The 25,238-nt window shown below is 45.9% G+C and overlaps 1 protein-coding gene across 2 annotated transcripts in view; it reads left to right on the top strand.

Annotated features, from left to right (window-relative positions):
• LOC124774907 (origin recognition complex subunit 4) overlaps positions 1-25,238 on the top strand; it is a 98,253-nt gene that overhangs the window by 8,946 nt on the left and 64,069 nt on the right. For both annotated transcript variants that reach the window (XM_047249580.1, XM_047249579.1), the window contains exons 4-5: positions 5,898-6,046; positions 6,582-6,899. In XM_047249580.1, coding sequence (XP_047105536.1) covers positions 5,898-6,046; positions 6,582-6,899 — 467 coding nt within the window. The remainder of the gene's footprint in view (positions 1-5,897; positions 6,047-6,581; positions 6,900-25,238) is intronic.

Here is a 25,238-nt window from a genome sequence, read left to right as displayed (position 1 = left end):
GGTGTGTTGCTTACTTTTATATAGATACAATTTGGATGGGAGCATCAGTGGTGTACAAGTTAACATGAAGAAAGGTAGCTTTGAATTTGGATCCTGTTTCCCTTATATTCTGTGTAATTAGTTGAGGAGTAGGGCATTCATATGCTGTTCTCAAGTCAAACCTTGAAATGAGATCCTGTCTCCCTTATATTCTGTGTGATTAGTTGAGGATTAGGGCATTCAGTTTTGGGGAAGGGGATGTCTAGTCAAAGATCTCCTCATTCACCTGTAATCTCATCTGGAGATACCACTTAACCACCTAATGCCAACCAATAATCAGCAGACTGAATATCAAATCCTGCCGAGAACAGTTCCAACCCAAATCACAAAGCAGCCTTCCTCCTCTTCTCCAAAACCAACCCCTCCAGGCATTTAAGGAATTCCTCTCATCTCTCATACTGGAGTCTTTCTCAGTTCTTCCAGAAATATATCACAAAAACCCAAACATTACTGAAAATAAACTACTGTAGTACTTGACCATGAGGAACATGCGACACAGGTGCATCGTCAGTTCTCGGACACTTATACAAAACTGTTTCTAGTGTTCCTCACTCAATCTGAATAATTTTACTTACATATGTGTCTGTTGGCAGTATTTAATATTAGACCTTGTTAAGGTCCAGTAAAACATCAAATCTCCAACATCACTGCAGCCGGAAAAAGATCCTGCAAGAATGGAACTGAAGGGATTCATTCAGTGTGACAGAAGTGCAACCTGTCTGTAAATTGCTGCAGATTTCAGTGCTGGGCCATCAAGTGCCAGTGTGCAAACCTTTCAATGAAACATCATCAGTATGGGCTTTCGGAGCCAAAGGCCCACTCGTGTACCGTAGATGACTGCACGACACAAACCTTTACACCTCGCCTGGGCCCATCAACACTGACACTGGGCTGTTGATGACTGGAAACATGTTTCCTGGTTGGATGAGTCTTGTTTTGAATATTATCGAGCGGATGGATGTGTACGGGTATGGAGACTACACCATTAATCCATGGACCTTGCATGTCAGCAGGGGACTGTTCAAGCTGGTGGAGGCTCTGTAATGATGTGGGACATGTGCAGTTAGAGTGACATGGGGACCCCAGTACATCCAGATACGACTCTGACAGGCGACACATACGTAAGCATCCTTTCTGATCACCTGCATTCATTCATGTCGATTGTTCTTTCTGATGGACTTGGAAAATTCCAGCAGGAGAGTGCGACACCCCACACAGCCAGAATTGCTACAGAATGGTTCCAGGAACACTCTTCTGAGTTTAAACACTTCCACTGGTCACAAAACTCCCCAGACACAAACAGTATTGAGCATATCTGGGATGCCTTGCAACTTGCTGTTCAGAAGAGATCTCCATCCCCTCGTACTCTTACAGATTTATGGACAGCCCTGCAGGATTCATGGTGTAAGCTTCCTCCAGCACTACTTCAGACATTAGTAGAGTCCATGCCAATCTATTTTGTGGCACTTCTGCGTGCTCTCAGGGGCCCTACACGATACTAGGCAGGTGTACCAGTTTCTTTGGCTCTTCAGTGTAGATATAGTGGGAATTAGTGAAGTGTGGCAGTAGGAAGTACATGACTTACGGTCTGACGAATACAAGGTTATCAATATGAAATCAAATAGGAGTAATGCTGGAGTAATCTAATAGGTACAGGGTGTATACGGCCCGGGAGATCCGGGAAAAACCCGGGAATTTTTTCATCCGGGAAAAACCCGGGAATTTATTAGAATTCCGGGATTTTTCATTGTTTTAGATTCCAGTTAAAGTTTTGTAGGTTTGACGTGTAAGATCTGATACTCTGACAAAGAGCTTTAGTCCACTACTGCTGAATAATACTGCAGCAATGAAACATAAATCAGAGAATAACACCAAAATAAAAGTTTAGTTGCATAGAAAATGGGTAATTTACACAATGCACAGACCAGTTTGTCGACACCGAAAAGTGTCAAAGGCTTTAGGTCAACGATTATGCAGTACGTTCGTAACAACAAACGTGTATTCGATGTGCGTGACATCACAATTGTTTACATTTCTAACAGATCACCAGAAAATATTACGAATAGTGGCTTGAAATGCGTTACTTTCAAAGGAAATTTCCACACAAGATGATTTATGTTACGTGTGAGAATGTGCAGTGAATTTCTTAAATCACAGGGCGTTATAACTCTCATTCAAAACGTAACACTTTGAGGATCAGCCATTTGAAAAATGTCGGGCCCAGAAGATAAGTCATTTATGCCACTATTTAAAATTTTACTGGCACTTTTGTATTTGATATGACTTAACGTGTATCACACGCTAAAAAAAGACTGAGCTTCAAGTCAGTTTTCATATTTAATGTTGTTCTTACATAGATAAAAAATTATGCGATCGATGGCAAAAAGTGTAATTGACCTTCAAAAAAATGTGCATAATGTGTTACTGAGCAATATCAAGTCTTTTCATGCCAGAACACCTCGACTTTTCTACGCAACTGATAATCATTTTGGCACGATTTTAAGTGCCAAATTAGAGCCTGTTAGTAGGCCTGCGGACTTCCTATCATTGTAGGACTAATAACAGTGGATGCCAATAGACGATGCAATTCTCGTTCGTACGTACACATCTACTTACGAGTTAACCATTGTAGAAACGCACTTGGCTGATTTGAGCGAGCTCGGCCTACCTTCGTAACGTACGCGCCGCAGCCTGTGTTTCTCGTAGGCCTCGTGCTCTGAATAACTGCCGTCATTCGCTAGCGAGATCACGTGACATGAGCTATGACTAGCTGACAAGTGCATCGCTCAACGCAATCTCTATTTTAGAGTTTCGGAAGCTACCATGCTGTAATTTGTGGAATTTGTGTATATACTTTCGCAATACTAAAATAAACTCTGTGCATATTGTCCCGCATCACACAACTTTCCAAACACATTGTTTTTCCTGGGTTTCGTTTCCTAAAGTGCTGGGACATCCTCCGCCGGTATAAGACCTTTTCAATTCAAAGGACTGATAGGTTTTACAGCTCCGAGGGAAAGCATACTGTTACTTAACACGGATGTATTTTCACTCGCTTTATACGTAATTTCATCCAGGAGAAATTATGTTTTTAACCGGGAAATCCGGGAAAAATCCGGGAATTTTTTTTTCTTGTCCACGTAGACACCCTGTAGGTTATAAGAAATTTATGTGCGATACTCTGACAGCATAGTGAACACATCATATCCGAGATATGCTGCCTGACCAATAATAATAATAATAATAATAATACTGAAGCACCCAGAAGTGGAGGAGGAAACAAAATTTAACTTTACAGTTTGAGAAAGTACGTGATCTTACTGTAGTCGTTACAAACTTGACGTATAACTTGGCAGTGTGACCCCATTTACCAGTATGATATTGCACCCCCTCTCCCCTGGATGCCTGCACTGATTTGGTTGGGAAGGATTTCATAAATCTGATGTATCATCTCCTGGGGCAAGCTGTCTCGCAACTGTTGTAACTGGTACTTGATGTGATAGAGACTGGTAGTGGGAGGGAGTTGATGTCCAAGCTGGCACCACACATGTTCTGGTGGAGACACATTTGAGGATTTTGCTGGACATAGAAGTATCTGAGCGCCACACAGGCAGTACATGGAGATGTATGCCATGTGTGGATGAACATTGTCCTATTTAAAAATGGCACCACAGTACCGTCACATGAGAAGTAATGCATCCAGTCAGATGTCTGTGACATACCGTTGTGCTCTCAAAGTTCCTTTAGTGACTACCAGCTGTGGCCTTAAGTCATACTCTATGATTTCCCACACTTGGACGTCAGAAGCAGTGCAGCTGTGCCTCTCCAAAACATTGGAAGAATTGGACCTCTTGCAGGTCGCTGATGGTGGCCATCTGGGGTAGTACAGGACTGTGATTTATCGCTGAATACAGTGTAACACCATTCGTCCGTTGTCCATGCTTCCCAGTCATGGTACCACTCCAGTTGCAGCTGTTTGTTTTGTGGTGTTAATGGCAGCCTTACACATGGGACAGTAATTCCCTAGTCGGGCTGGTGCTAGTCTCCAACCAGTGGTGCAGGATGACACAGAATGTTGCAGGGAGTCAAGTATTTATTCTTGGATAGCAGTTGCTTTTCTGAAAGTATTTATATGAACTATAGCCATATACGGAATTGAAACATAGATGATGAACAGTTTAGAGAAGAAGAGAATGGGAGCTTCTGAAATGTGGTGCTACATAAGAATGCTGAAGATTGGATGGGTACATCATGTAACTAATGAGGAGGTACTGAATAGAATTGGGGAGAAAAGAAATTTGTGACGCAACCTGACTAGAAGAAGGGATCGGTTGATAGGACACGTTTTGAGACATCAAGGGATCACAATTTAGTACTGGAGGGAAGTGTGGGGGGTAAAAATTGTAGGGGGAGACAAAGAGATGAATAAAGTAAGCAGATTCAGAACATGTAGGTTGTAGTAGTTATTCAGAGATGAAAAGCGTTACACAGATAGAGTTGCATGGAGAGCTGCATCAAACCAGTATTGGGACCAAAGACTACAACAACAAGGGAAGAAAATATATTTAATCCATTGGCATAATGATGAGTGTGTAAACTTTCCAACAGATTTGCATAATATTCCCACTGTGGCCCCACCAGAAAAGCTTCTAATTAACATCACAGAAGTGGAAATCTTAACCAGAAAAGAAAGGCAAGTCAGTAATCATACAGAAAATTCCATTCATTTCAACTAAATTACTATTCATCTTTAAGAGGTTCCAATTCATGGTACGATTCGTGTAGTTTATCAATAAAGCACAATGGCAAACGTTCCAGTGCTGCTGAGTGAATTTAAAAGAATCATTTATCTAGCATGGACAACTATACATGGTGTGTTCACATGTTGTGCAAGACCTAAAATTATTCCTGAAAGCATAACACAAAATTTAGTTTATAAGAACACTGAATAAGTTACATATTATACAAATGAGATGATCACTTCAACTTCTTCTTCTCCTTTTTTGTTTTCTTTTTTTTCTTTATTTTTTCCCCAGGAAACAAACAAGGATAAAAGACAAAGCAAATCTGAATGAGAAACCTGCTGTGTAATCTTTCCTTACATACATTATGTTGAAGATGTTACTCCTATCTATCATGTGTGGTTGCACTAAAATGCTAATAGTTTTTTCTGTCCAAGCCTACAGTAAATTTCAGGCCAATTTGACATTATTGCTTGCTACTTTCATGTTGTTGCAGTTTTAAAAACCAGCAGTGAACATGCAGCCATGAGTGCCTTTCTCTGCCTCCCAAAGACTTTTGTGCTGGACACTTAAGCATTTCCAGGAGATTAATCTGTTTCTAAGTAATGGCAGTATTTAAAATCACTGTTGAACTGCTTGTACTCTGGCTTTGTACACTTAGAGCATTCAAGCATGACGGCCCTGTTTCTTGAGCTTTCACACTGAAATTTTTTTGAGAGAAGGAAGGGGATTGGACAATAGCAGTAGGGTGTTCCATTCTTTTGGAGTGATTTTTATAATTCCCAAGGCATTTGAAAATATTTTTTGTGTATTTTTGATGCCCAAAGAAAGAGATTCATTTTTATATAACTTTTTTATAATGCAATGTCATTTTGACAAAAGATTGTTTGCCGACTAATTTTGGACAAATTTCTAAGCAATCATTATTCATTTTAATGATTGTTGATGTCCAACAGCCTCTACTTTTTACAAATATTAAGACAAACTGTATTTTTTTGAGAGGAGGAATCCCCTGTACCTGAATGTGACTGCATGACATGAATGTTTTTGAGTGATGTAGTTCTGTGATTTTCATAAGATGTTTGAGATTGTTAAATATTTTGTTTTGTTTTCTAGATAACCTCTCTTTCTTGCTGGAGAGTTTGAAGTCTGGGAATAAAAGATCAAAATCTGTCATATTTGTAATTGATGAGTTTGATTTGTTTTGCAATCGAGAAAATCAGTCATTAATATACAGCCTCTTTGATGTTGCACAGGCAGCACATGTAAGTACTGAGCTATATGTCCAAGATTACCTCATGGTTTGTGCTTTATCAAGTGCTAAATAGTGACTGCTTTCGCGGTTTACAAATGTGGCTGTTATTAGTTTGGTCTAATTTTTCAATGTTACATTTTATTTATTATTTTTAAGAGACAACAAAATTAAAAGTTTCATAATGTTTAGATCAGAGGTGTGAACTGATAACTAAAATAAACAGAAATATTTACAAGGCAACGTATGTGTTGTTTTAAATTGTAATCCTACATACTTAGTGCTTTTGCTCTTCACCTTCAGTCTGACAATTAGTGAGAGAACATTGGTAACAGGAATGTGCAACATAGTTGAGAATAATTTTAAAGTTCAGAATCAAGTATCTGGGGAAAGGAGGCTTAAATGAAAATAGAATTGATTTGTTTTCTATTGGCTCTTTCTGTAAGCACCCTATGCAATCACAAGTTAATATGAAAGATTATTTAGTGTCATCCTTTGTCTCCATGCAGTATGTTTCAAATTTCTTGATTGTTTGTTTATGTTTTCAGACTCCTCTTTGTCTCCTTGGTATTACATCTTATTATCATGTTTTGGATTTGCTGGAGGAACGAGTCAAATCTCGTTTCTCAAGACGACAACTATTACTTCATGGTGCAGGTGGTCCAGATGGTTTGAAATCGCGTTACAGGCATCTGCAGCAACTTCTGTATTTGCCACAACGTCTGTGTCTATTGGACATCCAATCATCTTTCCTAGAGCAGTGGAACTCGAATCTAGCAAAGATTTGTGAGGACAGAAGAGTACAGGACATTATTTTTCAACAGCATCAGACAGACACAAGCGATAGCTATTTCCGTAACTTTTTGGTAAGATAATTATACTTTGTAATGTAAGTAAAGCCATCAGCACATGGACCTTGCTGCCGAACGTCAAGAGCATGCAGGGTTCAGTGCGCTGCTGAACACTCAGAAATGATGAGACGTGTGTATACAGTATGTGGGCCCCATTGTGGTATGCGTGATAGCGAGGCCCTCCAGCGGCAGTTGTCAGCTGTATCTGGCTCATAAATCACACTGTTAATGAAATGGATGGGTGTAAAATTCCCATATTAGCTCTATTAAAATGTAATTTTCTCCCTTGTCCATACGCTAGTCATGTTGGTCTGCATGCAGTATACATAAATAAAATCTTCAATATCTGTGAAAATGTTATAAGGCAAAAGGGAAACTATCAAGTCCAGTCAACGAGGACATCAGCGTATGTAAGTTCCATTACAAATAGTGCGATACAAATTTAGAATAGTTCTCCAGATCAGATAAAAATTATTTGACCATTCTCACTTTTTAGTAAATCCTAAGGTCATTCTTATTTGATCACTGTTCCTTGTCAGTAGCAGAATTCTACATGTGAATTACAAAACTTAAAAGAAAAAAGGGCAAAATATTTTTCTGCAAGTAGTGCAAGGTGCCCTGTAGATTAAGCCAATCGAACAAACTCACCCCTCAAAAAGAACTCCCTTATATTTACATTACATCAAATATTATAGTGTGTACTTATGTTGAACTAATAAAGAAGTATCAGAACCTATTAAAAAAGCGAAAGATAGAAGAAAAAAATATTTGAGATCAGTGGGATGCAAATCACCAAATCTTCTAATTTATGAAATGAAACTATAATGCTACTCATTACATTACCATGACCTCACGTTTAAGCACGACATTAGCTTGTTACCATGACCTGAAAGCTTTAACTGTAGCTACATTACTAATTGAAATTAATTATAACAAATTGTACCGAGAGCAATTCATTTTTAATGGATCATCAGCATGCTGTTGATTTCAAATGGCCTACTCTCATAATATGCAAGTTACAATAATTCTTTTACAACGAATATGATGGTTCTTGTAATTTTATTACAACAAATCATACAATTATCGGAGGGTTTTCGAGAGCTCCCCAGTTTGCTGGTGCCTATAAATGATATATATACATATGGGCTTTAACCGGAAGCCACTATGGTGTTTTGCGACTCTGGAGAGGTGGCATGCAATTGACAGAGATGGCATTCTTCCATCTTATTGGTCAATGTTCAGCCGACATTCGGAATATCTGCCATGCTATATATTGCTTTGCACATTCAGAAAGATTTCCCAACATACTATTCCATGCTATGACGTGAGAAACTCGCCACGCTCAACGCTCATTGTTCAGATGCACAGTCCGTGTGCTGACGGCTTTACTATGTATCTTTGGAATAAGATGTAAGAAAAAAATTCCAGTGAGCTGTGATTTTCAGTTTGTTTAGAATTTTCATAAGAATTGTCACAGTTCAACTTTTTCTAGAAAATAGCACTGACTTTATATATGCAGAGTTGTGGAATTTCCAGTTGAACATTACTCATATATTCACATATGAATTATCCTCTTAAAGGCCTTTGAACTGGAAAGTAAAATTTGTTTCCCATTTTTTCATCGCTTTTTTACATCTACATCTATACTCTGCCAACAACCATGACATGAATGTTTTTGAGTGATGTAGTTCTGTGATTTTCATAAGATGTTTGAGATTGTTAAATATTTTGTTTTGTTTTCTAGATAGACTTTCTCAGGATAGTTTATGTCTTGTTTCCAAGATTCTGCCATTTCAGTTCCTTCAGAATCTCTGTGACACACTCCCATTAATTAAACAAATCTGTGACCATTCGTGCTGCTCTTCTCTGTGTAGCCGGCTGCTGTGGCCGAGCGGTTCTAGGCACTTCAGTCCAGAACCGCGCTGCTGCTATGGTTGCAGTTTCGAATCCTGCCTCAGGCCCCCCTGCGGGTTCGGGGATCAGAATAGGCCCGCGGTATTCCTGCCTGTCGTAAGAGGCGACTAAAAGGAGTCTCAAATGTTTCGGCCTTCTGTGATGGTCCCCTCTCGGGTTTGACCTCCATCTTTCTAAATCATTCCGAAGAGCGAGCCAATTGGGGAAGGGCGCCTTACATGGTGCACTGTATCCGTCGTGCGATTAGACCTTTAGCCGGCTTTCTCGTCGTTGCAATGGCGTCCCACTCGTTTTCGATCTCTTGGGCGAGGATACGTCCCTGGGTGCGATTACCACACTGCACTCTGCAGTGTTTCTTTTAACGATGACCTTGGACATTTTTGCACCTAAGATCCAGCACGGTAGCCAGTCTGTTGTGGTGGGGCCGCCATGTACCCTCTTGGTTGTAGCCCCCTGACAACACAGGGATCGCTCTACTGATGCCTGCGCCGTTAACTCCCCACGTATGCCAAGGAGTAGATGCCTATCCTTCTGGGGTATCGGGACTCCCGGCAACGGCCATCCTGCCAGGTGGCCTTTGCTGTGGCTGGGTGGCGCCCGTGGGGAGGGCCCTTGGTCGGAGTAGGTGGCATCAGGGCGGATGACCCGCAATGAAGCGTGGTACATCATCTCTCGCTGGTGGCCAGCCGCCAGCAGTCTCTAAGCGTTCTCGGGCTCAATTTAATGCTCAGAAGTACGATCCGAAAACGTTCCCCTCCCTGGCCACGCTGTGGGAAGAGCGTAAGTCTCAGGATGGAGGTAACAGTTATTCGCCCCGATTCTTAGTTTGCACGAGAGCTGATGGGGAGTATTTTCTCTCCACAAAGCCTCAGTTCTTCGTCGAGCATTTAGAGGACAAGTTTGGGGAGGTGGAGGGCTTGTCTAAAATGCGCTCTGGGTCAGTACTAATACAAACAGCATCCTCCGCCCAGTCACACAGGTTACTTGCTTGTGACAAGTTGGGGGATGTTAACGTTACTATTACACCACATAAGAGTTTAAATATGGTCCAGGGTGTTATTTTCCATAGGGACCTCCTTTTGCAGTCTGATGACGAGCTGCGCGCTAACTTAGAACGTAGAGGTGTTCATTTTGTCCGGCGCGTCCATCGGGGTCCGAGGGACAATCAGGTTGCTACCGGTGCCTTCATCTTGGCCTTCGAGGGTGATACATTACCGGAAAAGGTCAAGGTGATGGTCTACCGATGTGACGTCAAGCCCTATATCCCTCCCCCGATGCGGTGCTTCAAGTGCTGGAAGTTCGGCCATATGTCTTCCCGCTGCACTTCCAGCCTCACATGTCGAGATTGCGGACGCCCATCTCATCCCGATACTCCATGTGCCCCGCCTCCCATCTGCGTCAACTGCGGGGAGCACCATTCACCGTGCTCGCCAGACTGCAGAGTGTTCCAGAAAGAGCGCAAAATCATGGAATATAAGACCCTGGACCGGCTGACCTATACTGAGGCCAAAAGGAAATATGACAGACTCCATCCCGTGAGAATGACATCTTCTTATGGAGCTGCTACAACAACTGTGCTAGCCCCATCAGTTTCGCGACTTCCAGCCAGCTCGATCAGCAGTAAGACTCCTCCTGCCCCCTTGCCCGTGGGGGGCTCTACCCAACCGGTTGCTCCTGCACCACCTACCTCAGGAGCAACCTCCTCCCACCCGTCGAGGACGTCCGTCCCCGCTTCTCAGCCGGAGAAGCGTCTAACTTCTTCGGCTACTCTCGCCCGTAAGAGTACCCTTGGGACCCTCCCTTCCCATGGTTCCACCAGCGGGAAGGATGACGGCCGCCAGTGGCATACGTCCTCACCAGCGGCCGGGCGTAGGGCTTCACGATCCTCCTCTGTCCCGGAGACTGAATCGGTGAAGCCTTCCCAGCCGGTGAAACCCAAGGTTCAGCGAGAGAAGTCCAAGAGAAAGACCTCTAAGGCCAAAGAACTTGCGGTGGCACCAACCCCACCGCACCTTTCGCGCTCTGCGTCTGCGGATGAAGTCGAGATTCTGGCGTCCGCTGAGGACCTTGATCTCGCTGGTCCCTCAGACGCCATGGATGCCTCTCGTACGGGTACTGAATCGGTGGCAGTGGGTGAACAAGCGGCGTAAATTGCCTTCCCAGTCCTTTCACGCCTTTCTCAGCCATGGACAATATCATCCTCCAGTGGAACTGCGGCGGTTTCTTCCACCATCTAGCTGAGCTCCAACAACTTATCAGCCTTCGCCCTTTCTTCTGCATTGCTCTTCAGGAAACTTGGTTTCCAGCAATGCGAACCCCCGCCCTCCGTGGCTATCGGGGTTATTATAAGAACCGGGCAGCATATGAAAGGGTGTCGGGTGGCGTCTGCCTCTATGTCCTTCACACTCTGCACAGCGAGTCTGTCCCTCTCCAAACACCTTTAGAGGCTGTCGCTGTTCGGGTGTGGACGCCACAGGCTGTTACCGTCTGCAGTCTTTACCTTCCGCCGGATGGTGATGTCTCGCAGCATGTCCTGGCTGCGCTGATAGCCCAATTGCGGCCACCTTTCTTGCTATTGGGCGACTTCAACGCCCATAACCCTCTGTGGGGTGGGTCAATGGCAACAGGTCGAGGCGCCATCGTTGAGCATTTATTGTCGCAGCTCGATCTCTCGATTTTAAATGATGGTGCCTTCACACACTTCAGTGTGGCGCATGGCACGTACTCCGCCATTGACCTTTCAATCTGTAGCCCTAGCCTCTTACCGTCTGTCCAATGGAGTGTGCATGACGATCTGTGTGGTAGTGACCACTTTCCGATCTTTCTGTCACTACCACAGCGTCACTCTTCTGGACGCCCTAGCAGATGGGCTATGAATAAGGGTGATTGGGACTTGTTCTCCTCCACTGCCGCTCTTGAGCCTCTCTCTAATGACGTCATTGATGCGGTGGTTCAATCGGTCACCACCGGCATCGTTACTGCCGCCGAATCTGCCATTCCCCGCTCCTCTGGGTCGCCTCGGCGGCGGACTGTGCCTTGGTGGTCGCCTGAGATCGCTGCAGCGATTACAGATCGCCGGCGGGTGCTACAGCGTCACAAGCGACATCCCTGCATTGAACACCTGATCGCCTTCAAACGGCTGCGTGCGCGGGCCCGCCGCCTTATCCGCCAAAGCAAGCAGGAGTGCTGGGAGCGGTACGTGTCCACCATTGGCCTCCATGTCACTCCATCGCAGGTCTGGGCCAAGATTCGACGCGTCTACGGCTATCGGCCACCTGTCAGCGTCCCTGCGCTCTCACTGAATGGAGCAGTTTGTACTGACTCCGACGTCATTGCACACCACTTAGCAGAGCATTTTGCTATGAGTTCCGCTTCTGCGAATTACCCTAAGGCCTTCCGCTCCATTAAAGAGCGGATGGAACGTCGGAGCCTTTCGTTTCGCACCATCCAACCAGAATCGTACAATGTTCCATTCAGTGAGTGGGAATTCCGCAGTGCCCTTGCCGCTTGTCCTGATACCGCTCCTGGACCAGATAGCATCCACTGCCAGATGCTGAAACACCTTTCAGTGGACTGCCAGCGGCGGCTCCTCGACCTTTACAACCATATTTGGGTCGAGGGTGAGTTTCCGTCGCAGTGGCGGGCAAGTATCGTTATCCCCTTTCTGAAACCAGGCGAGAACCCTTTGGCGGTGGACAGCTACCGCCCCATTAGCCTCACCAACGTTCTTTGCAAGCTTCTCGAATGGATGGTGAGCCGGCGCTTGACTTGGGTACTGGAGTCTCGGGGCCTTCTGGCTCCATCTCAGGGTGGGTTCCATAAAGGCTGCTCCGCCGCCGACAATCTGGTGAGCCTGGAGTCGGCCATCCGTACTGCCTTTGCCCGCCGTCAGCACCTGGTCGCTGTCTTTTTCGACATGCGGAAGGCGTACGATACGACATGGCGTGATCACATCCTTTCTACGCTTCATGGATGGGGTCTTCGGGGCCCTCTGCCGATCTTTATCAGAAATTTTCTGTCGTATCGTACCTTCCGCGTGCAAGTCGCAGCCTCATATAGTTCCACCCACGTCCAGGAGAACGGTGTGCCACAGGGTTCTGTTTTAAGTGTCTGCCTGTTTTTAATAGCCATTAACGGGCTCGCTGCGGCCGTGGGAAATTCTGTCTCTGCTTCCCTGTATGCTGACGACTTCTGCCTTTATTACAGCTCTACTGGCATTGCAGCTGTTGAACGTCAGCTACAGGGTGCTATCCGCAAGGCGCAGTCCTGGGCTGTAGCTCATGGGTTCCAGTTTTCGGCAGCCAAGACCTGCGTAATGCATTTCTGCCGGCAACGCAGTGTCCACCCGGAGCCGCGGCTTTATCTTGCCGGCGAACTTCTTTCACTGGTGGAATCACACAGGTTTTTGGGGGTGGTTTTCGATGCCCGGTTGACTTGGCTGCCTCATATCCGGCAGCTTAAACAGGCGTGTTGGCGGCATCTAAACGCTCTGAGATGCTTGAGCCACACCCGCTGGGGCGCCGACCGATTTACCCTGTTGCGGCTCTACCAGGCGTTAATCCAATCCCGTCTGGATTATGGGAGCCTGGCTTATGGCTCAGCATCCCCCTCTGCGTTGCGGGTGCTGGACCCAATACTACACAGCGGGATCCGACTTGCCACTGGTGCCTTCCGCACCAGCCCTGTGGACAGCATCCTTGTTGAGGCAGGTGTCCCTCCACTGCGGGTACGACGCCAACAATTACTGGCTGCTTATGCTGCCCATGTTTTTAGTTTGCCCGGGCATCCAAATTACCGTGTCCTGTTCCCGCAGTCGGTCGTCCATCTGCCGGACCGTCGGCCCCGGTCGGGTTGTCCGATCGCCGTACGCGTCAAGGAGCTTCTCTGTGGGCTTGGGTTTTTCCCTGTTCCACCTCCTTTCCAGGCGCCTCTGCGTACACCCCCGTGGTGTGTTCCTCGCCCTTGCCTTCGGCTCGACTTGGCACAGGGCTCGAAGGACTCGGTCCCTCCAGAGGCCTTCCGCCGCCGCTTTTATTCCATCCTTGCCACGTATCAGGGCTCTGGAATTGTTTACACCGACGGTTCGATGGTTGCTGGTCGTGTCAGGTATGCGCTAACTCTAGGGGACCATTCCGAACAACGGTCCTTGGCAGCTGGCTGCAGCGTTTACACTGCTGAGCTAGTCGCCATCTTTCGAGCCCTAGTGTATATCCGCTCCTGCTCGGGTGAGTCCTTCGTGATCTGTAGCGATTCCCTGAGCGGTTTACGAGTTCTCGACCAGTGTTTTCCTCGTTCTCGTCTGGTGATGGCTATCCATGAGTCCCTGCATACTCTTGCGCGTTGCGGCCGCTCTGTGGTCTTTGTGTGGACCCCCGGTCATGTCGGTATACTGGGCAATGAACATGTTGACCGCCTGGCGAAAGAGGCCACGTGTAAACCATTTCTGGATGTTGGCCTCCCAGAGACTGATTTGCGGGCAGTCCTCCGCCGAAAAGTTTTTGCGCTTTGGGACGCTGAATGGCGCGATCGGATCACACCCAGTAAACTCCGTGCCATTAAGGAGACGATGACTGTGTGGCGGTCATCCATGCGAGCCAACCGCAGGGACTCGGTCGTCCTTTGTCGGCTCCGCATTGGCCACTCCCGGCTCACACACAGTTATTTACTGCGCCGGGAGGACCCTCCTGTCTGTCGCTGCGGGGCGGCTTTGACAGTGGCCCACATTCTGTTGGCCTGCCCCCTTTTAGCTGTGGTCAGGCAGACATTTGCGCTGCCTGATACGCTCCCTGCCGTTTTATCTGATGGCCCTGTTATGGCTGCCTTAGTTTTACGTTTTATTAGGGCAGGGAGTTTTTATTCTTTAATCTGAGTGTTTCTGTTTTATTTTATTGTTTTGTATTGATTCCGGCCTTTGGCCTACGGTTTTAAACTAAGTTTTTAATGTGTTTTCGGTGGTTAGCTTTTCCATTTTTTTTGTTCCTATGGTCGGCCAACCACCGTCACACTCAGTGTGATTCTATTTCGTTTTGTCTGGTCCTTGTCTATGTTTGTTTTGTTCTGTGTCGTCTGTCTCCTATTCCGTTGAACATTTTTTATTCTCTGTGGGTATTTTTAGTATTTTGGAAAAAGGGACCGATGACCTCTGCAGTTTGGTCCCTTTGATCCTTAAACCAACCAACCAACCTGCCTCAGGCATGGATGTGTGTGATGTCATTAGGTTAGTTAGGTTTAAGTAGTTCTTAGTCTAGGGGACTGATGACCTCAGATGTTAAGTCCATAGTGCTTAGAGCGATTTGAACCATTTCTCTGTATACATTCAATATTCCCTGTTAGTCCTTTCTGCTACGAGTCCCACACACTTGAGCAATATACAAGGATGCGTCACATGAGTGATTTGTAAGCAATCTCTGTAGTAGACCGATTACATTTCTCCAGTACTCTACCAATAAACTGAAGTCTGCCACGTGATTTACCCACAACTGAACCTATGTGATCATTCCATTTCATATCCCTACAAAGTGTTACACCCAGGTATGTGTATAAGTTGACCGATTCCAACAGTGACTCATTGATATTATAGTCACAGGATACTACGCTTTTTTGTTTTGTGAAGTGCACAGTTTTACATTTTTGAACATTTAGAGCGAGTTTCCAATCTGTGCACCATGTTGGACTCTTATCAAGATCTGACTGACTGTTATGCAGCTTCTTTCGAGATGGTACTACATTATAGATAACTTGTATCATCTGCAAAAAGCCTGATTTTACTATTAATATTGTCTGCAAGGTCATTATTATACCACTTGAACAGCAAGGTTTCCAGCACACTTCCCTGGGGCACACCTGAAATTATTTCTACATCTGACAATGACTCTCCATGCAAGATAACATGCTGTGTCCTCCCTAGCAAAAAGTCCACAATCCAGGAAAGGACTCAGATATATGAACTAACTACTGGCTAGTCCCTCTGATGAAAGGGCTGTATAAGCTATTTGAATGCATGGTCAACCACTGTCTTTGTTGGTGCCTTGAAGCAGGAGGGTGTATATCATGATCCCAAAGTGTCTTTGGGCTTTCCGGTCTACCATAGATCACCTGGTTCATTTGAAACCTGCAGTGCAGAATGCTTTTGCGCATCGCCAACACCTGATTGCTGTGTTCTTTGACCTACAGAAGGCATACGATACCATCTGGTGACATCACATTCTACTGCTTCACACAACACGCTGTAGCGCGCTCTTCGAAACAGCAACAGTCGATAACATAGATGATAAATATAACACTTTCCTTAACACATTTCTCATGCTCTTTGAGAGTTGCTTTCCATTAGAACGTTCTAAACAGGGTGCTAGCAGTAATAGGCTTTCCAGGGCAGTTTACTCATTTTTATCCTTATGACTTTTTTGGGTCCGGATAGGTTCAACTGTTGGCAACCAATATGTACAGGAAACTGGAGTCCCTCGGGGATCAGTTCTGAGTGCAACACTGTTTGCTATCACGATCAATGGTATCATAAATGCAGTGGACCCCATGGTCTCTGTGTCACTGTATGTGGATTATCTTTGCCTGTGCTATGCCTCTGTATCAGTGTGCACTGCTGAGTCAGTGACTGAGCTCTGAATCATGACTATCAATTTTATCGTGCAAAATCATGAGTTATGCATTTTTGTTGACTACAGACTGTACTTGTGCACCCAGAAATTCATCTTGGTGACTAGGTACTTACTAACCTGGTTGCCGCATGTTCACTGGCTCAAGGCAGTTTGCATGAAGAAGCTGAATGCCCTCCATGTTCTTAGTCACTCCTTGTGGGGCACAGACCGCACATTTCTTCTGAGATTTTACGAAGCACTTATTTTATCCTGCTTGGACTATTGTGGTGTTGCCTTTGGGTCAGAAGCACTATCTGTACTGAGCTTGCTGGACCCTGTTCACCACATTCGTGTGCAGTTGTCATCGGGAGCCTTCCATATGAACCCTGTTGACAGCCTCCTGACAGAAGCCAGTGTACCACCACTGTGTGTTAGATGACAACAGCTTCAGGCAAGTTACGCAGTGACGATCTGTCAGATGCCTACTCACCCTTGTCACTCGATTATATTCCACAACCAACAATTCAGACCATTTGCGCATCACCCAAAACTGGGTAGACCAGCTATACATCTTTCCACCCCTCTTGGAAAGAGCCAATGTATTGTGCCGGATAAGCATGGATTCCTTGTGCATCACGAGGATCCTCTTCACTGCAGCTGCAGCAGTCTACTGACAATAGCACATGTTCCTGTTGAGGGTGCCTTCATGGCCAATTGGCGGGTGCCCCCCATCCGACCCCTGGTTACTTTCTTTACCCCTTACCTTGGTGTGCCTTTAGACCCTCTTGAGCAAGATGCTGCCTGGCTCATCTCTATTTTCTTTTAGCTCAAGACCTGAGTCGAAACAAGGCCCCGGGAGTAGACAACATTCCATTGGAACTACTGATGGCCTTGGGAGAGCCAGTCCTGACAGAACTCTACCATCTGGTAAGCAAGATGCATGAGACAGGCAAAATACCCTCAGACTTCAAGAAGAATATAATAATTCCAACCCCAAAGAAAGCAGGTGTTGACAGGTGTGAAAATTACCGAACTATCAGCTGCAAAATACTAACGCGAATTCTTTACAGACGAATGGAAAAACTGGTAGAAGCCGACCTCAGGGAAGATCAGTTTGGATTCCGTAGAAATGTTGGAACACGTGAGGCAATACTGACCTTAAGACTTATCTTAGAAGAAAGATTAAGGAAAGGCAAACCTACGTTTCTAGCATTTGTAGACTTGGAGAAAGATTTTGACAATGTTGACTGGAATACTCTCGTTCAAATTCTAAAGGTGGCAGGGATAAGATACAGGGAGCGAAAGGCTATTTACAATTTATACAGAAACCAGATGGCAGTTATAAGAGTCCAGGGGCATGAAAGGGAAGCAGCGGTTGGGAAGGGAATGAGACAGGGTTGTAGCCTATCCCTGATGTTATTCAATCTGTATATTGAGCAAGCAGTAAAGGAATCAAAAGAGAAATTCGGACTAGGTATTAAAGTCCATGGAGAAGAAATAATAACGTTGAGGTTCGCCGATGACATTGTAATTCTGTCAGAGACAGCAAAGGACTTGGAAGAGCAGTTGAACAGAATGGACAGTGTCTTGAAAGGAGGATACAAGATGAACATCAACAAAAGCAAAACAAGGATAATGGAATCTAGTCGAATTAAGTTGGGTGATGCTGAGGGAATTAGATTAGAAAATGAGACACTTAAAGTAGTAAAGGAGTTTTGCTATTTGGGGAGCAAAATAATTGATGATGGTCGAAATAGAGAGGATATAAAATGTAGACTGGCACTGGCAAGGAAAGCGTTTCTGAAGAAGAGAAATTTGTTAACATCGAGTATAGATTTAAGTGTCAAGAAGTCGTTTCTGAAAGTGTTTGTATGGAGTGTAGCCATGTATGGAAGTGAAACATGGACGATAAATAGTTTGGACAAGAAGAGAATAGAAGCTTTTGAAATGTAGTGCTACAGAAGAATGCTGAAGATTAGATGGGTAGATCACATAACTAATGCTGAAGTATTGAATAGAGTTGGGGAGAAGAGGAGTTTGTGGCACAAGTAGACAAGAGGAAGGGATCGGTTGGTAGGACATGTTCGGAGGCATCAAGGGATCACAAATTTAGCATGGAGGGTAAAAATTGTAGAGGGAGACCAAGAGATGAATACACTAAGCAGATTCAGAAGGATGTAGGTTGCAGTAAGTACTGGGAGATGAAGCAGCTTGCACAGAATAGAGTAGCATGGAGAGCTGCATCAAACCAGTCTCAGGACTGAAGACCACAACAACAACAACATGATGTTACAACTACTGTCACACCCTTTTAAACTCTTTAACTTGCTTATATATTTGGAGCAACCAAGACCCCCATTGTTTTCACTTTTTACGTTTGTTTCTTTCATAATAAGAATCGACTGATGACCCAGTAGTTTAGTCTCTTTAAACACACAATCATCATCATCACATTTCAACTTTCAAAGCCCTTTGGAAGTAGAACACACACACACACACACACACACACACACACACACACACACACACAGTATGGCCATTGCTTCTAGGCACTAATGCCCAACTGCATCTGACATGTGCAGCAATCTTGCTGGGGTGGGTAGTGGGGGTAAGGAAGGAAGCTAGTGTAGTACCATTTTTTTTTATTGTTAAGTCAGAAAATAAATATAACGCATAGTAATTGTTGTTGTTGTGGTATTCAGTCCTGAGACTGGTTTGATGCAGCTCTCCATGCTACCCTATCCTGTGCAAGCTTCTTCATCTCCCAGTACTTACTGCAACCTACATCCTTCTGAATCTGCTTAGTGTATTAATCTCTTGATCTCCCTGTACGATTTTTACCCTCCATGCTGCCCTCCAATGCTAAATTTGTGATCCCTTGATGCCTCAGAACATGTCCTACTAATGTAATGGTAATTACCATTACAAATAAATAAACTATTCTTCAACAAAATCTTGCAATTTCAGTTGCAGCCGGTGTCGCAAGCAGATCTCCTGTGCATGATGCAGGGCATATTTGACAATCCACAAGGAGCTCCATGGTCTGTGATTCACCGCAGTCACCTTTGGTGGTATCCACAGGGAAGTGCCATTTCTGGAGATTAGTCTTGGATCTTCCAGCTCCAGATTGAAGAAATATCAGTGACCTCCACATGAGCTGATTCTGTTCATGCGCAGGTCTGAAGGTTTCTGAAGGGAGATTGAAGGCAGAGTTATTGTCATACTGAGAAATCCACAATTGTTTTCTTGCTGCAGTGGTCTTGAGGAAGCTTCGTCTGAATCTCAACCTTCTGACTGCTGGAATGCGCTTATGGATTGGATTGTTTTCCCAATGAGCCTGATTTGTTCTCTCCATGTTGATAGCTACTTTACAACATGTATCTGGTGGCTCCATGCGAGCGAGTTGGTAGAGTTTGACAAGTGGTGCAGATTTAAGCAACATATAATAAACATACATATTTCATTTTGTGCCTTGTCGACTTGGATTTGTACCAGACTGGAAACACATGCACTGCAGCACTTTTAACATGTTTCTGGTGCTATTGTATAAGTACGAGAACATAGGCGGAAGCTAGAAATATCCTGTGAAAGATCACGGGCAGCACATGATGTTCTTGACTGTAAACCCTGATGACGACGGTTCTGGTACTAGAGTGGGAGCAGGGGAGGGGACAGACAGGTGGAGGATGGGGTTGAGGTCTGGGGGGGTTTAAGGGAACAAAGTATACATTGTAGGGAGAATTGTTGCATCGAAGTCTATGCATCCCATACATCTACCACCTATTCCTGTCCAGTCACTTGAATCTCCTATCCCACTAAAAGCAGGGCCACATGTGAAAGCAGTCATGTGATCTACCAGTTTAGCTGCAACCAATGCACTGTACTTTACAGGGTGGTTTTAATTAAACTTTCACTAATTGAACAACTGTACATGGAAAACTATTTACTATATGGGTTCCCAACTTTTTAGGAATGATGTTTAGACTGTATACTGCAGGATTTGTATTGCTGATGGTGTTAGTCTCATGACTTGCTGTTAAGCACCGGTACTGGTACGGTGACATACGGTTTAAATACAAGCACCAGTGTGCATTACAGTTGTCCACAGTCAAGATGAGTCTGGACAAAGTGAGCAGTGATTTACTCATAAAGCTGTTTTATCAAAACAGCAGTAGCGCTGCTGTTCTGTACAAGTATTGACTCATTACAGAAATACGAAGAGGTGCTGTTTCTGCACCGGAGTTGAACAACGTAATTTGGAAGTTTGAGTTGCTCCTTGGAGAGGCCAATGGCAAGTTTAGCCAGAAATAGTTGAAGAAGTTACTTTTGTCATGGCTGAAATTGCTGGATGCAATGTGCAGTCTTCAAGCAGTGCATGAGCTGTGCCATGACAGCTGAACGTTCCGTAGTCCACCTTTCAAAAAATGCTGTGAACGGTTGTTAAATTGAATCTTTAGTGCAGTGCCAGACTGTTGTTGATGCAGATGATCATCACATTGAGTGATGTTTTTAACTTGGAACGTAAACATGGTTCGCAGTTAACGTATGTTATCTTCTCATCTGAAAATTAAAATGTTTTTCTTTCAATGGTTTATTCGTGGTATCTCTTCTTCATGTCTGCACGGATGTTTCCACAAGGTTTCATTATTCTACAATCACTTATTTTTCAAGAGGCCTCTCTCAAGTAGTGGAAGTTTAGTTGTAACCAACCTGTACATGAGCACAATTGACTAACAAGCAGTCTGTGTGCATGAATGACCTCGGTCAAGTGTGGCCAAGAAACGGCTGGACCGCCCAGTTGCTGAACATGCCACCCAAATGATAAGCTTCACTTTAATGACTTCTTCATAGCCTGTGCCATCAGGATTGTACGGTTGGGAACACTTAATTCCTATGACCTCAACCTTTGCTAGTTCCTATACTCCACGTGCCTGTCCTATTCCCTGCTCCCATTCCACTACTACACATGCTTTCTATCCTGCTAACACCTCTATATAGTCACTTTTTCCTCTTCAGTCTCTCCTCTCCCTTTCACCCTCGTCCATCTCTCCTCTCCTTTTCGCCCTCCCTCTTCCTCTTCCCTTACCACTCCTCCCATGAGAACCTCCAGATGCTGCACCTAGCAGCCCTATCCTGCCCTTATAATGTCCTTGCACGTTCCCACTAGCACCTCTCACATCTCCCACCCCTAACCTGCTATCTCTCCTGCTCTCTACCCCATGCCTCTTCCCTACCTCCACTACCCACCTTCACTAAATTTCTGCTAACGTCAGGCACAGTTGCAGTCCATCCTTAGTGCCCATAGACATTGGCTATTTATGTGGGTGTCCCCCTGCAGGTTTGGGGGTTAGAATAGGCCTGTGGTATTCCTGCCTGTCATAAGAGGCGACTAAAATGAGTCTCAAATGTTTCGGCCTATATATGATGGTCCCCTCTCGGGTTTGACCTCGATATTTCCAAATTCTTCCGAAGGGAGAGCCAATTGGGGAAGGGCGCCTTACATGGTGCATTGTGTCCATTGTGCATTGAGACATTTAGCCAGCTTCCTCGTCTTCGCATTGCCGTCCCGCTTGTTCTCCATCTCTTGGGCGAGGCTACATTCCTGGCTGCGATTTCCACCATGCACTGTGCAGTGTTGCTTTTTGCAGAGAAGACGACCATGGACTTCCTTGCACCTAATATCCAGCAGATAGCCAGTACGTTGTGGTGGGGCCGCCATGTACTCTGTTTGTTGTAGACTCCTGCCAGGTGGCCCTTGCTGAGGCTGGGTGGCGCCGGTGGGGAAGGCCCTTGGTTAGAGTGGGTGGCATCAGGGCGGATGACCTGCAATGAAGCGTGGTACATCATCTCTTGCTGGTGGCCAGCCGCCAGTAGTCTCTAAGCATTCTCGGGCTCAATTCAATGCTTAGAAATACGATCCCAAATCGTTCCCCTCCCTGGCCACACCGTGGGAGGAGCGTAAGGCTCAGGATGGTAGTGACACTTATTCACCCCAGTTCCTAGTTTGTAAGAGAGCTGATGGGGAGTCTTTCATGTCAACAAAGCCTCAGTTCTTCATAGAGCACTTAGAGGACAAGTTTGGGGAGGTGGAGGGCTTGTCCAAAATGCGCTCTGGGTCAATATTGATAAAAACGGCATCCTCTGCCCAGTCACGAAGGTTAGTTGTTTGTGACAAGTTGGGGGATGTTTCAGTTACCATTGCACCCCATAAGAGTTTAAATATGGTCCAGGGTATTATTTTCCATAGGGACCTTCTTTTGCAGTCTGATGACAAGCTGCACGCCAATTTAGAGCGTCGAAGTGTTCATTTCGTCCGGTGTGTTCATCAGGGTCCGAAGGATAATCAGACTGCTACCGGTGCCTTCATCTTGGCCTTCGAGGGTGATACGTTACAGGAGAAGGACAAGTTGATGGTCTATCACTGTGATGTCAAGCCCTATATCCCTCCCCCAATGCGGTGCTTTAAGTGCTGGAAGTTTGGCCATATGTCTTCCCGCTGTACTTGAAGCCTCACATGTCGAGATTGCGGATGCCCATCATATCCCAATACTCCATGTGACCCGCCTCCCATCTGCGTCAACTGCGGAGATCATCATTCACCTTGCTCACCAGACTGCAGGATCTTACAGAAAGAGCGGAAAATCATGGAATATAAGACCCTGGACCAACTGACCTATACTGAGGCTAAGAGGAAATATCAACGACTCCATCCTGTGCGAATGACTTCCTCGTATGCCGCCGCTACGACAACCGTGGTAACCCAATCAGTTCAGCGAATTCCAGTTGGCTCACCGAGCTGTACAACTCCACGTGCCCCCTTGCCCATTGGGGGCACTACCCACCCAGTTGCTCCTGCGCCACCTACCTCAGTAGCAACACCTCGCCCCCCCATCCCACCACCCCACCCATCGGGGAAGTCTGTCCCCACTTCTAAGCCAGAGAAGCATCCAACTTCTTCGGCTCCTCTCGCTCGCAAGGGGTCCCTTGGGTCCCTCCCTTCCCAAGTTTCCACAAGTGGGAAGGATGATGCCCGGCAGTGGCATAAGTGCCCACAAGCAGCTGGTTGTAGGGCTTCGCTGTCCTCCTCCGTCACGGAGACTGAGTCGGTGAAGCCCTCCCAGCCAGTGAAACCCAAGGAGCAGCAAGAAAAGTCCAAGAAGAACACCTCTAAGACGAAGGAACTTGCAGTGGCACCCACCCCACCGCAACCTACAAGCTCTGTGTCTGAGGGCGAGGTAGAGATTCTGGCATCCGCTGAGGAACTAGATTTTGCCGGTATCTCAGACTCAATGGATGTTACTTGCACAGGTACTCAATCGGTAGCAGCAGGTGACCCAGCAGTGTAATCTGCCTCCTCGGTCCCTTCATGCCTTTCTCGGTCATGGACAATGTCATCCTCCAGTGGAACTGCAGCGGTTTTTTCCACCATCTTGCTGAGCTCCGACAACTTCTCAGCCTTCACCCTTTCCTCTGCATTGCTCTTCAGGAAACTTGGTTTCCCGCGATGTGAACCCCCGCCCTCCGTGGCTATCAGGGTTATTATAGGAATCGGGCAGCTTATGAGAAGGTATCTGGTGGCGTCTGCATCTGTCCTTCACTCCCTTTACAGCGAGTCTGTCCCTCTACAAACACCTTTAGAGGCTGAATGAGATTTTCACTCTGCAGCGGAGTGTGCGCTGATATGAAACTTCCTGGCAGATTAAAACTGTGTGCAGGACTGAGACTCAAACTCGGGACCTTTGCCTTTCGCAGGCAAGTGCTCTACCAACTGAACTACCCAAGCACGACTCACGTCCCGTCCTCACAGCTGTACTTCTGCCAGTATCTCGTCTCCTACCTAAGTTTGGAAGGTAGGAGATGAGATACTGGCAGAAGTAAAGCTGTGAGGATGGGGTGTGAGTCGTGCTCGGGTAGCTCAGTTGGTAGAGCACTTGCCCGCAAAAGGCAAAGGTCCCGAGTTCAAGTCTCGGTCCTGCACACAGTTTTAATCTGCCAGGAAGTTTCACCTTTAGAGGCTGTTGCTGTTCGGGTGTGGACGCCTCAGGCTGTTACTGTCTGCAGTCTCTATCTTCCACCGGATGGTGATGTCCCACAGCATGTCCTGGCTGCGCTGATAGCCCAATTGCCGCCTCTTTTTCTGTTACTGGGCAACTTCTATGCCCATAACCCTCTATGGGGTGGATCAGTGGCAACAGGCCGAGGCAGCATCGTTGAGCAAGTATTGGCACAGCTTGACCTTTCTCTTTTAAATAGTGGTGCCTTCACACATTTCAGTGTGGCGCATGGCACATACTCAGCCATCAACCTTTCGATCTGCAGCCCTAGCCTATTACCATCTGTCCAGTGGAGTGTGCATGACGACTTGTGCAGTAGTGACCACTTCCCGATCTTTCTGTCACTGCCACAGTGTCACTCTTCTGGGCGCCCCTGGAGATGGACTATGAATAAGGCTGACTGGGACTTGTTCACCTCCATTGCCACTATTGAGCCCCTTTCCAATGATGCCATTGATGCGGTAGTTCACTCGGTCACCACCGGCATTGTTACTGCTGCAGAATCTGCCATTACCTGTTCTTCTGGGTCACCTCAGCGGAGAACTGTGCCTCGGTGGTCGCTTGAGATCGCTGAGGCGATTAAAGATCGCAGGCGGGCACTCCAGCATCACAAGCGGCATCCCTCATTGGAACACCTCATCGCCTTTAAACGGCTCCGTGCACGAGCCTGCCACCTCATTCGCCAAAGCAAGCAGGAGTGCTGGGAAAGGTATGTCTCCATCTTTGGCCTCCGTACCTCTCCATTGCAGGTTTGGGCCAAGATTAGGCGACTCTATGGCTATCAGACCCCAGTC

The sequence above is a fragment of the Schistocerca piceifrons genome, chromosome 2 (assembly GCF_021461385.2).
Source record: "Schistocerca piceifrons isolate TAMUIC-IGC-003096 chromosome 2, iqSchPice1.1, whole genome shotgun sequence".
In the NCBI taxonomy this organism is placed as follows: Eukaryota; Metazoa; Arthropoda; class Insecta; order Orthoptera; family Acrididae; genus Schistocerca; species Schistocerca piceifrons.
This window is presented reverse-complemented; position numbering and strand designations above follow the sequence as displayed.